This window comes from Anopheles darlingi, chromosome 2 (genome assembly GCF_943734745.1).
Source record: "Anopheles darlingi chromosome 2, idAnoDarlMG_H_01, whole genome shotgun sequence".
NCBI lineage: Eukaryota > Metazoa > Arthropoda > Insecta > Diptera > Culicidae > Anopheles > Anopheles darlingi.
In genome coordinates this window covers 71,006,057-71,018,769 of record NC_064874.1, presented here as the reverse complement: position 1 = coordinate 71,018,769, position 12,713 = coordinate 71,006,057, and the positions used below count along the sequence as shown (strand labels likewise).

Genomic DNA, 12,713 nt, shown 5'->3' with positions numbered 1-12,713 from the left:
TTTATGATTGAGGACGATAATAAATTTGCCTTGTTTGGGGCGATGGAATCCGGTTCGGTGGTTTGCAGCATGTTTTCGCAAGATTTCTCCTGGCGTATCCGTCCAATTTATGACTCCTTGAGCTCGAGAAGGCCACCGGGGCCTACTTGGGCCATTGGCGACTCATGAATTGCGGAGGATTCACATTCACATTTAGTTACCACAATCCTTGGAACGGACAGCGCGAATCCTTGTACTCGATATCAACGAGAAGTGGTGTGTTTGCGTGCGTGTGTGTGGATGCAGTTTTTGCATTCCAACAACTCCTGCACGTCCACAGCATCAGCCTGAAGGTGCTGGCCATAAAACTCAGCAACTGCAGCATCGGGGCAAACTTCCAAGTCATTCCGTTTTATGGAGAGTCTCGTGAGTTCGTCTTCTAAATCATTCCCCTGGATGACGCCTGGCGATCGATCGATCGTGCGGGATCGCGAAGCCGGTTGACGAGTCCGCTGATTGAGGGCTGGCGGATCGATACCCTTTTCGGAATCCGATTTTATCACCTTCATGCCATCGGTTCGCATCGCGACGTCGGCTGATCCGGTGATCAATCGCGCACCTTATCGCTGCTCCGTCATCTCTGGACAAACCGCCATTGTGTGCCCTGTGTGCATGTATGTGTGTGTGTGTGTGTCTTTGCCACGGAATGCAGCACATAATCGTCTCCTCTTCTCACCTTCTACACGTCACCGTTTCCTGATTAACCTTCGGAAGCCTCTTGCGCTGACGATCACTAGTGGCCGCTAGGTCGGGTTAGCTTGTTACGACGGTGACGACGCGTCACCAGCCGAGCGCTACTGGTGGTGGCTCCGTAAACCATCTTTTCATCTTCCCCCTTTGACAAGTTGATTAGATTCAGTTCCTCTGCTTCTCCTCTATTCACCTTTCCGTGGAGTAACGCTCCCGATGCACCCGTTCTCGGCACTCCCGAGACCCTCAGAAGAAGCTCAGAAGAAACCCGGACAGCCCCACTCACAATGACCGCTGACGGATGAAGTTATAAAAATAAATTTTATGATAGTTCCCATCCGTCCTGGCGTCTGCTTCTACGAGGCCCTTTCGCTGGCCTGCTGCTGGAGAATGCTCCTGGGGGAGCTCTTGAGTGCAGCATCGAACCCCTCGGGCTGGCTCGAGAAAGTTCTTATCCGACCTGAACCACCTTTTGTAGTGCCTGTGACATGATTTGTGACCACCCCTCGCCTGGTGGCCACTGGCCTTTTTATGGTGCCAGTTCGTTGGCCGGCTCGCTGGCAGCCCGCTCCGATTGTCCTTCCTGGACAGCGCGCACTCATCGCGTCCTCTCCTAATTCACCGGCCTCCGGAGCCACTCCCGCGGCCACTAAACCGTTTAAGCTTTAATGTAAACGATACCGCGCGCGCGTCGGTCCCAGCAATCCATGGCACAACCTCCGTGGCCCTTCCTGGGCATGCTGTCAGCTGGCGGCGTGCTACGCTTCCAGAACGTGACGTGACTGATAGGCCACAGCCGGCAGCGGCCTGGAGACCGCTGAGACCAGAGATGAGATGGGAAAGTGAACTCGGTTACGTCGTCGTCGTTGTCGTCGCCGTCGTTCTGAGAAGTTGATTAATCCCCCACCGCTGTGGTCCGGGCCCTTCACTCCTTCACTGACACTGACGACGACAACAACAACGACGACCACAGCGACGACGAAGACGACGACGACGACGACGCCGACAACGAGGAGCGCCAGTTGAGGTTCTGAAATTCCACTCTTACTCATCACACCGCGCACCCTATGCCACTTTCCCCGGTCTCCTCCCTCTCTAGCGCGGTAATGGCCCCGGAGGTCTGTGTGTGTGTGTGTGTGTGTGCTCGCGCGCCTAAGCCATTTGAGCGGAAAATGGCAAAGTAATGGGCTTATGTAACCATAAGGCCGGACACTCGATACGTAGCAGATCGGATACTGTGGGGCGAGAATGCTTCTTCTTGCGCTATTCCTAGACCGCATCCGTCTGACTGGTTGAGACGAGAATTTGGCGCAGTATCGGTGCGCGCGGTAGTTGATGATATGCGTATGTGATGAGCGGAACGCGTCGTTTTGCCGACGAGCGTTCGCTTAATAACGTGCAGCATGTTTTATGACTCCATTAACTTCAGTGTTTTGGAGTTCGCTTTCGCTTTGTTGTTTATGAATTGGTCGGGTCGCTGGACGCCATTTGTCATTTTTTCCGATACGGATTGCGTGCGTGAGGCGAAGCGAAAGCGGCGACGATTAATGGCGCATTGCAATGCTAGGGATCAGTAGCAGAAGCACAAGAGTGATCAAATCTTTTAGTAAAAGTTCTTCCAATTGTGTACTTGACTGTTCTTACGGTCGCATCCGCAGCAGCAGCAGCACACAAGAACCCTCAGCATTACACACTCGTTGACCAGCTTGACCCCAACATTCTGCATAATGATTTGAAAGGGGATAGTATTATGCTTCACGGAGTGTGGTGTGTGTGCGGTGTGCTCTGTGCGGCAGAATATTCATTGCTGGTAGCAAAGTAATGAGATTCAGGTGCAGGCCTTGGCCCTGGGAGTTTGCTATGAAAAAAATGGCAGAAGATTAACTGAAGATGCGCGCTACGCCCGGGTTTATATGCATTTAAGCATGCATTAACAGCATCGTCCGGCCAACAAGTGCTGACCAAGTAGGCCTGGCAGTAGTAATAGCAGCAGCAGCAGCAGCAGCAGCAGCAACCGCAGTTGATCATTACACAGTTGATTCTCGTCGCACAGATGGAGAAAGGAAGTACTGTACACTGTGAGGGTGCCACGCGTGCTGCGAGGAGTGTCTGTGTGTGTGTGTGTGTGAGGGAGTGGAGTGTTCTCATGAATTTCATTTTTATGAAAAATCGCCAATGAATACGGTGGAGGAGGAAAAAGGGGAAGGGGGTTCAGCACCACCACCACCACCTCCGCGAGGAGGAGCGTGAATAGACAGAACAAGACAGCAACGGTGTGTACGCCAGACCTCCACCTCCTCCTTCATCTGTTTGACCTCCTCATAAGCCGTCGCATGCCGTCGTCGTCGGCGTCGTCGGTGGTGGATGCCTCACTGCGTCTCCCACAGCCCAGGCTGCTGCCCCAACAAATGGCAAAGAAATGAAAATGGCGCTGGCAACAGCAGCAGCTACAGCGTCGCTCGCATGCTTCGTTCCCGTTGGTGGTGGTCGAGGGGTACCAAGGGGTGCCTAGCAGTTTGCTGTTGTTTGCGCGATGAAATGATACTCAACAACAGCACAAAACCACTACTGGGCACTGGGGGTGGCGCAGTGGCAGCGACGGGGTGGTGTATGCAGTGGTATTTAAGTATGCAAAATTATGTTCCATTGTTCTCCTAAGTACAACGCAGAAAAATGAAGACGCATCTCATATCTTGCTCGTTTCCCCTCCTTCGTCCCTCCCCCGCTCTGCCGCACTCCTACTACCGCTGCACACTTGGGATTAATGACTGGATTGGGTGGTGGTGGTGGTGGTAGTGTTGTTTAAGGGAGAAAGAATCCGAAACCTGGCAACAGCGCAATGGTGCACCACCACGAACCAACCAAAGCAACCCGGTTTTGGGAAACTTGGGAGGGCCAGGGCCATGCGCACCAGCACCAGCTACACCCGCGGGGAGACTCATTTCAATCAGCACCTCACACCAAGAAGTGAAGCGCGCGGCCTGCCACCAGCACCAGCACCAGCAGCAGTAGCGTAGCAACCGTAAGAACGGCTACACCAGGCCACCTCGATTCTCGAGGTTTGAATTTACAAAAAGGTTAACCAGCACCATCGTCACCGCCACCACTACCACTACGCGACAAGGCGTCAAGCAGCCATCAGTGGACCGTTAATGTGATGACCAAATTTGGAGACTCACCTCCTCCTCCTTCTCCTCCTCTGATGGATCCTATCCTGACATGACGGCCGTAAAGTACCGTATGGTGTCTTCAGAACCACAACGTGAATCATTCTCGCGTATGTCACTCTCGATCGAGAGTGTCGTCATCGTGGGTGACCACGACTGGAGTGTTTGTGTGCGGCACTCCAACCTGGTGGCTAGCAGGATGGTCCTTCTAAAGGTTGTCTAAATATAAATACAATGGCCACTAGAACCACCAGCCCAGTAGCACTGCACTGCACGTGACGTGACGCCCAGCCAGCAATGCATTTGTCAACAAATCAATCTGGAAGCTACTAGCCGATTCTTGACACGATCGTCGACAATCGCCGTCGTGGTCGCCGTTCTGCCTGTGGGCTATTCTAGGTACTTCTCCATCACCGGATGCACTACACGCGTGCACATACACACACACACACACATACACACTAGCATGTACCTTATAGGCCATCTCGGACGTGACTGGTCGACGACAATAAGCGCATATTAATTATCGGGTACCTCGGTAGCGAGCTATTGCCCCTATGTCTGGATAGCGTGTACGTGTGCAGTGGCCACCCTTCCGGCTCACCGTCGTCATCGTTCTCATCGTCCTCGACGTCGCATCGTCGCGTCGTTTCATTACCATATTAGTGTCGATTTCCTCCCGCGCGTACTTGCTGCAGTGCCGCAGTGCCGAGTGCGGGTGCTCGTGAGTGTGATGTCACACTACCGGCCACCCATTCCGTTATGCAACGCTAGAGCATCTTTTCTGATCTTTCTTTCTCCATTTTCTTCTTCTTCGTTGCAGATGCATGCGCTTAGAAAACATTCATCAATATTGGGTAAGTTTCGCTCACTGTCTGGCTGTCTGTCACCAACGGTTAAACCATTTCGCATGCAAATTGGAGGCCGTAGGCGCATCATCCTCCTCTTCATCATCATCATCACCATCATCACCATCTCTGCTGGTAGCGGTCTATCTTCGATCTCACCTCATCTTCAGGAGGGGGGAAAGGCCATTGTTTCCCGTTCCTCAACTAGCGCCAGCGATCGAGATCACGGGGGTCGCAAATGGGGTCGAGGCAACAACAACAACGGACCTCACTTTTTACAATCCCCAAATGGTCTGGACCGTAAGGCGTCCGAAAACGGGGGGGTGCTCGTATGTACCAACCGTAGTTGCTCTGGTACACGTGTGAAAGGCATCGGGGCATCGGCAGCGAATCGAATCGGCCATTTCGTCGCGCCGCCACCACCAAGGAGTAATGGTGTGAAGCAACGCGCCGAACGCCCTTTTAGCCTAGCCGGCAAGGGCATTGAACGAAGGGCGGTATGTTACCGAATGCGGCCGTTGGTGGGGTCAAGTGGATGTTAAGGCATTTCCTAGGGGTTTTTCCTGCACGGACCGCATCGGTCACGGCATTAACGGGGTCGAAGGGAGAGCAGAACCAATGTGTTTGTTAAGTGATTTTGTTCTCCTGTGTGGGAGAGGGCAGCAGCAACCGCCATCATGTTTGCCATCGTGGCAGGTACCTTCCTGTATTATAAAGTGTTGTAAATGGTTCTAAATTCTTGGAGAATATGATTTGTAATGCATCTTGTGTGCGCTTATTATCGTTTATTATCGTTTTTCTAACGGTTTATCAGTTGGAACAAATTTTAAAACATAAAAACTCGGTAAGGTTAAAGGCATTTTACAGTTATGATTAACTGGCTGGCAGATGAAACATAGCATCCAGCATCTTGCAACGGAAGAAGAACTTACAAAAAGATCCACATGCGTAGAACTCGTGTTTTTGATTGAGAATAAGGTAGATACATCTGAACGGTTCAATAATATCCGTGTAAAAGACAGAAAAAAGTTCTGACGAAAGGTTTTCATTCTCTTGTTTGAAATTTCATCATTTCATTTAAATGAAAACTCATTTGCTTGTTTGCCTTGTACAGAGCCCACCTGACCAGCCCTGTACGATACACGTTGCAGTAGACCTGTCAGAACATCTAGCAGTCATCACAGGAGGCCTCACCTAGCAACTGCTACATCTGGTTGTCAGCTTTTATGAGCAATTTATGAGGAAGCGATAATCCCAGCTGTTGTTAATGTTGCTTTGATAATCTGTTGGTTCTCAGTATCAGTGACTCTGGCAAATCTTGTCATAAATTCTGTTAATTTGTGCATAGATCAACATTCTTTTACCATTTGCGTTTCTACATCTACAGTACAACATCCATAAAACAGCGATTTGTATAGTAAAGAATCTTGGAAACCAATGATATTTTACCAGGGATGAATGATTTCCCGGAAACTATGTCGACCAAACAGTACAGCTAAGTACAGAAACCTTCTTTTGCTTCACTTTTTGAATCTCCAATCACCGGAGTACCGCCAGCATCGTTGGCCAGAGTTCCTTGCACCAAACTCACCGACTTTGCGTGAAGCAAACCCATAAGCCCTTCATTTGAATAATCGTCACTAGCACCACGACCACCAGCATCACCACCAGCAGCAACAGCATTAGCAGCATCAGCAGGGCGGACACGATAAAAAGTGAAACTTTTCCGCGCGCTCGCGCACGGGTGTGGCCGCGACATACGGGTTTCGTTTCGTTACCGAGCATAAAAGTAATGCAAAGTAAAAGTAAACCGTACCGAAAAGGTTGAAAGGTGTTTCGCGTACGACCTCGCTCCTGGTGGCTGCGAGGACACACCGGTACCACTGGTAGTCGGGCAGAGGGGGGGGGGGGGGGGGGGGTAGTGTTGAGTAACAACGTCCCCCTCGGTACCGTGAGCGAGCATTGAAACGGCGGAACGACGCAGCGCAGCGAGCGCCTTGGCCAACGCGAATAACGAAATCCTCTCGCAACTCCCAAACTCCCTCCCGCCCTTGCAGCACACCCTGGAGCGGTAAGAAACCTGATTAATTCCTCGACTTTCCTGGACCGCCCTTTCCCTTCCATCGCACCGAGGGCTGTTCCCGTGGACTGGTGTAGTTCGGGACAGAATAATTCGTCCAGCACCGGTTTTCGGACCAGTCCAGAAAATCGTGACGGCGTGCCAACTTTCGGTATGGCGGTGGTGGTGTGCCTGTCCGTCCGTTCATACTTCTCGCCTTTTTGCTTTACTTTTTTACACGCCCGCAACCGGGATCGTGAGATTTGATTTCATCAGACACACACACCGGGCGGCGGCGCGCGTGCAAACGTGCCGGGTTTTTGGGGTGCGGCCAAACACAAAACCGTTTTGACAACAATTAAAAAAGGGAAACTTTTACTGTAAAACCGAACCGAAGATCAACGAGATCACGGCACACGGTTTGCAGAAAACAGAAGAAAAGAAGAAAAAAAACACAAACAAAAAGAAAAAAGGGGGTTCGTCGTTTAAATTATTTGCCCAGCATACAAGTCGTTCGTTTCGTTTTCCGCCTTTCGATCGTTTTCGAGCGGTTTTTTTTTCTGCGATTGCAATCCGGCAACGGTTTCCGAGTGCGAGTGATACGTGCGTGATAATTATGATCAACGAAAATGCAGTTTGTTTATGCAGCAGCAAAAATCGCAGCGAAAATCACGTTCACCAATCAGTGCCTCCGAATCACTGTCCGGACGAAAACGATCACTTCGGACTGGTGTTGCTGTTGTTGTTGTTGTTGGGCTGCAAAGCGTACCAGGTAGGTGTAGCTCAAGGTTGTCGCGTAAGAGAATGCTCCGTTGCTCCAGTCGCTCGGTCATGGTATGGGGCTGGCCCACATGATTGCTGACGATCGCTGCCGATCGCTTTAAACCGTGGAGCACAGCGGTTGTGCTGTGCCACTGCCAGTCGCCCCCGGGGGGAGGAGGTTGTTGAAAGGTTGCCTATTTAAACCATAACCACCACTAGCAACAGCAGCGATCGGCGATCGAAGGCGTGCATCGCTTCGGAAATGGCAAAACAGTTAAACAGCTCCGTGTTCTCCGCGTATGTGTGTGTGTGTGTGTGTGTCCATGGAGCCCTCACGCGCTTACTAACTAATTTCTCATCACTTCCATCTGATTCGATCCGTTGGCGCTCATGCTACACACCTACGCCTTTTGCCCACCCTCCCCCTTGAGTGGAGGTTCAAACTTTAATAAAAACACCCTCGAAGCACCCTCACCGTAAGCAACGAGATGAGGTGCATTCTGAGTGAGGGCGTACGTACGGAGCGGTAACGGCAAACGGCAAGCTGCTTGGCGGAATGGTGGTCATGTGACGCCGTCACCCGGTACGCTGGCTGACGGTGCTGCTGGCCAGCCAGCCAGCCAGCCAGCCAGTGAGTTGCATATTACCTAATTGCATGACCCACCATTCGCCATTGGTGCTGCCTTGGGCTAAATCTCCTTTTCCGCTCCGATCCGATCCGGAGTTGGTATTCCCCGAAAACAAGAAAAAAATAAAACAAAATTAAAAACCACCACGCGGTTGATGATCATTCCATATAAGGGAGGGGGCGATACGCGATCGCTGTGCTGTAGCGTGTATGACACACTTACGGGCCGATTGTAGCAAAGGTGCGGTCAATTCCAGACAAACAAACAAAGCGCAAAGCGCTCCTCAACGAACGATCTTTAAACCGATCGCACCGTCGGTGGTGAAATTCTGTAAAACAGACGGTCAGACCGGTCTGGTGCGCCGGAGCGTGATTTGAATGTTTATTTGTGGGGAGATTGAGAAACCGCTAGGATTCATGCTGTTGCTGTTGCTGGTGCTGATGCTAGTCCGGACAAGAATTCGGCCGCGGTTTCCCTTTGCGTTTGCCATTATCGCCCCTCATTCCAGCTGCGTTCGCGAATGATCTCACCGTTCCCGGTTACTGTTGCTGCTGCTGCTGATGAGGAAGAGGAGGCGACGAAAGAGGGACGAGAATGATGCCCTCCACTCCCCTCCCCTTGGAGCAACAGCTCGTAAACCGGTGGAACGCAGCATTGCTAACTTTACTCCGATGGTTTTTTTTTGTTTGCCGTTTGTGTGATTTGGATGTGGATGTGTTTTTTTACGTTCCTGTTGGCCCTCGGGAAAGATAATCTTCCCCCTTCGGGAAAAACATAGTCCCCTCCCCCTTCTTTCCCCCCTCTTCACACACATACACACCTGCGTGGAGGCCGCTAACAACAAACGGTGCTTCGTGGCCGCATTTGGACTCAATTCCAGTCCGCCACAACATTCCTTAGCAAACGCCATCTTGCAGCACGATCGACGCTCGAGCAAGTGCGGTACGGATCATGGTGTGGTGTGCCCACCAGATCAGACCAGGCCGTGCAGAAGATTGTAGAGCAGCGGTCGCGGTCGCTCCGCCACTATTTACTCTCCTCCCCTAGCTTGCGGTTCATATGTTTGATGCTTTCGATCTGTCGTTTCGAAGATCGCTCGCACGTTCGCTGTCGGTTGCATCACTCGACGCCCGCTTTTGCCAGATTTGGATACCATCTGCAGGTTCTCCCTTGGAGTTTTGGGCCACAAGAAGTCGTCCGCTGGTGGTGCTGGTGGTGCTGGTGGTGCTGCTGTGTGGTTTTGCGTTTCGTCAAACCGATCTGGTTGAGCGCAAGCGATGCGCACCTCGAAGATCCGCCATTACCATACGCATAAATTACACACACACACACGCCCGAAAGCGAGGGGAGTGGGTGCAGGGTGCAAACATTGCCGTTTGGTCGATCTTTACCGACCGCCAACCGCCGAGTTGACTTTGAAACCAAAAAACCTAACTCCTCCACGTTCGTGTCTTGCCGGCGCGTTGAAGTCTTTCGTCGCGGGGTGGCATGTGGCCACGAACCGAACCTGGCAACATTAATTAAGCATTCAAGCGGTCGCATCCGCTCCGAGCGGTCGAGGTTCCGGTTGAACAGAGGGAACGGTTGGAGTGAGATGCTCCACGCAGCAGCAACAGCAGCAGCAACAGCTCCAAGTAACGCGCTGGTGTGCGTGTGTGTGAAATGCGATAGTTCGGCGTCCGACACCAACACAGACAGGAGTTCGGCGCCTGCTGTTTACGTAATTCACTCAGCAGCAGCACCGCTCCGTGGCGTCATCGTCTCCATCTTAATACTTTTTTTTTCAGCAAGGGCATCGCCGGGCAGATGGTAGCGAAGCTGGCCAAATAACGGGATATACCGGGAGTTGGGAATGGATTTCGTAATCCGGTCGATAAATGGTCGATGAAATGATGGCCTGGACTCGCTAGCAGCCCGATCCGTGGCTATCCGCTATCGGTTTTAAACGACTTCCCGCGAAATCGTGTCGCGAAAAGGTCCCGCCGCGTGGTGGGAGAGGCAGGAGGAGGCAGGGGAGAGGCCAGTCAAACAAAAGGTTCTCCGGGATGGGACAGGATGAGCAGTTTATCGGCCTTTTGGCCTCATTCCCCTTCGGGGGACATCGAGCCTGCCAACCGGCCAGAAATGTTCTCGAACTTCGCTCGCGACAATTCACGATCGAAAGGTGACAATAGGCCCCAGTGCGCGCGTGAGTGTGTGTGCTCGTGTGTGTGTTGTGCGAAGATTTTGATTTCTTTCATTCAACGCGCGCGCGATCAGTTGGTGATTGAGCGGTGATTGAGGAAAAGCGATGAAGCGGAGTTTCCTGTTTTCATCCGCCTCAGTCGCCATCGTCGCCATCGTCGTCGTCGTCGGAAAGAACGCCATGGAAACAAAAAAGAAAAAGTAGAAAGAAAGGAATGGAACGGTTCGATTGTGGGTCGCGGTTGGATGTCTCCGCTTCACTCCGCCGAGGTGATTGTGTCTCGGTGGCTCGAAGATCGGAAATCGCGGTAGAATAATTTCCGGTGCCGCAGGTCGTCCGGCATTTATATGCTGGCCCCCGGGCGAGGGAACAATGGTCGGAAAAGATACATAGACAGAGAGACTGAGAAGAGAGAGAGACCAAGCGACCGAGGGCGTTGAGACAGTGACGGCAGTTCCAGCACTTGTTGACAAGACACCCGGCAACTGGAGTGAGCTGCTGCTGCAGTGAGTGAGCACTTCAAATGGGTTGTAAGTCGAGGAACGCTGGATTCAGGTGAAGTGCTTAGGGCGGCAGATGCACTAGCAACACACTTTATCTTTCGCGCTCCAATTCCGAGGTTGCGGCCTTTACGTCTGGCGGCAGTACTTCCGAAGCGTCCATTTTTTTTTTGTGTGCTGGGGAGCATCAAAGCAACCTCGGTCGATCGGGTGAGGTCATTGCGGGGCTGCTACGTCGTAGGCGATTCCTTGAAACGTCAAACAGAAGCAGAAAACATTGTTTTGACAGGTCCGATTTCATAAAAGAGCTGTTTGATGAACGTGGCAACCCATTGTTACATCGGTTATAGATTGATTTGGTTGACTTCAGCGTTTCGAATTAAGGGTAAATGCGAGGATCTCACGTTTAAAATTCAATGTACAATTAAAAGAAGTGCTATATTTGTGAAGATTAGCAAATCTGCAAAAGTTCTGCAGAACGTCATTAGCAGGTTGATGACGTTTGTAAGAGACGAACGTCTGATTATTCTGAGGTCGGTGTCTAACTTAATGGAAAATAGAAATGGAACAGAGCTCATGTACTTTTCAACTTATAATATAAAGACAATTGTGACTCCAATAGAATGAAATGTGTTAAAGATGCTATCGCAAATGTAGTTATTATTGCTACAGATAGCCTTACAGTAATAAATCAAATTTGACATTTTATTAAGTTTCCAACACCAATTGGCGACCTGTAACAATAACCGCATTATTGGGGAAAAAAATGGCGAAATTCCTTCTCAAAGCACAACTACCTCTCTCTCCAACATCCTCAGCGCCACAATTCCAAGCGTTTTTTCCCCCTAAACTCAAGGTTCGGGTACACAGGGCATCGATTTTGCCTCCCTGAATTCCAAAATGATGAATTTCTCACTCCACGCCAACGACAATGTTGTTTCGGAGCGAAGCGCTCACGCAATCGCGCATGAAACAAGATAATTACGCGAGACGTCCATGCGCAGCGCCCGCGAATCATGGGGTGCGCGTGCCCCTCCTCCCCTCTGGCACTCTCGCGCCATGTCATCGTCATCGGTCCACCCGGACCGGAGACCCGGACCGGAGGAGGTTGGAATCCCTCTGGGAGAAGGCAAAAGAAACAGAAATGACAAACAATCGTCATGATTATGTTGCCATTCGTTGGTCCCCATCCCCTCACCTGTGCTTAGTGACGTCTTCCACATCCGGGTGTGATTCGACATCCTCCTCCTTTTCCTCCTCGATCCCCACCCTTCGTGGCCACAATGATGATCTTCCACAAAACAGAATAAAACGCTAAGTGGTGGCGCCGTTGGTGGTGGTGGTGAAGATCGATAATTTCTATGTCCTCAAGCGATGGTTGGAGGCAATCCGACAAACGTTCTTCAAATGCATTGCCCCCGGGGACGACGACGACGACGATGACCAGCACAACCGACGGCTGCAAAGTGGATGAGTAAATCATTATTGTAGCTTCCAACCGTTCCGCTCCACTCCGGAACGGAAACAACTGCATAATCACCGCCCGGTGGCCGGTGTAAGTGCTTTCGCTGAGATTCAATAATGATGTTGGCCACCACCAGCACCAGCACCAGCCGCACCACCACCACCACTATCGTCTCTTCCCTCGGGTAGCGGCGCTTCGGGAGCGAATGTGCAACCGAAATGGGTGCAATGACTTGCCTGCGATGGGAAATGCAAGGAATGCGAGGTTAAAGTTAACATACAGTCCCGAGCTCCGGGAGCAGCTCACACGATGCTGAAGATCCCTAGTTAAGCCCCCCGGGGGTGGGGGGGAACTGCACTGACCAGAGGC

General features: G+C 51.5%; 1 protein-coding gene across 1 annotated transcript in view; it reads left to right on the top strand.

Moving 5' to 3' along the window:
* The window catches only part of LOC125950825 (uncharacterized), a 155,611-nt gene that overhangs the window by 22,777 nt on the left and 120,121 nt on the right, over nucleotides 1-12,713 (top strand). The window contains 1 exon segment of the mRNA XM_049679146.1: nucleotides 4,720-4,753. Coding sequence (XP_049535103.1) covers nucleotides 4,720-4,753 — 34 coding nt within the window.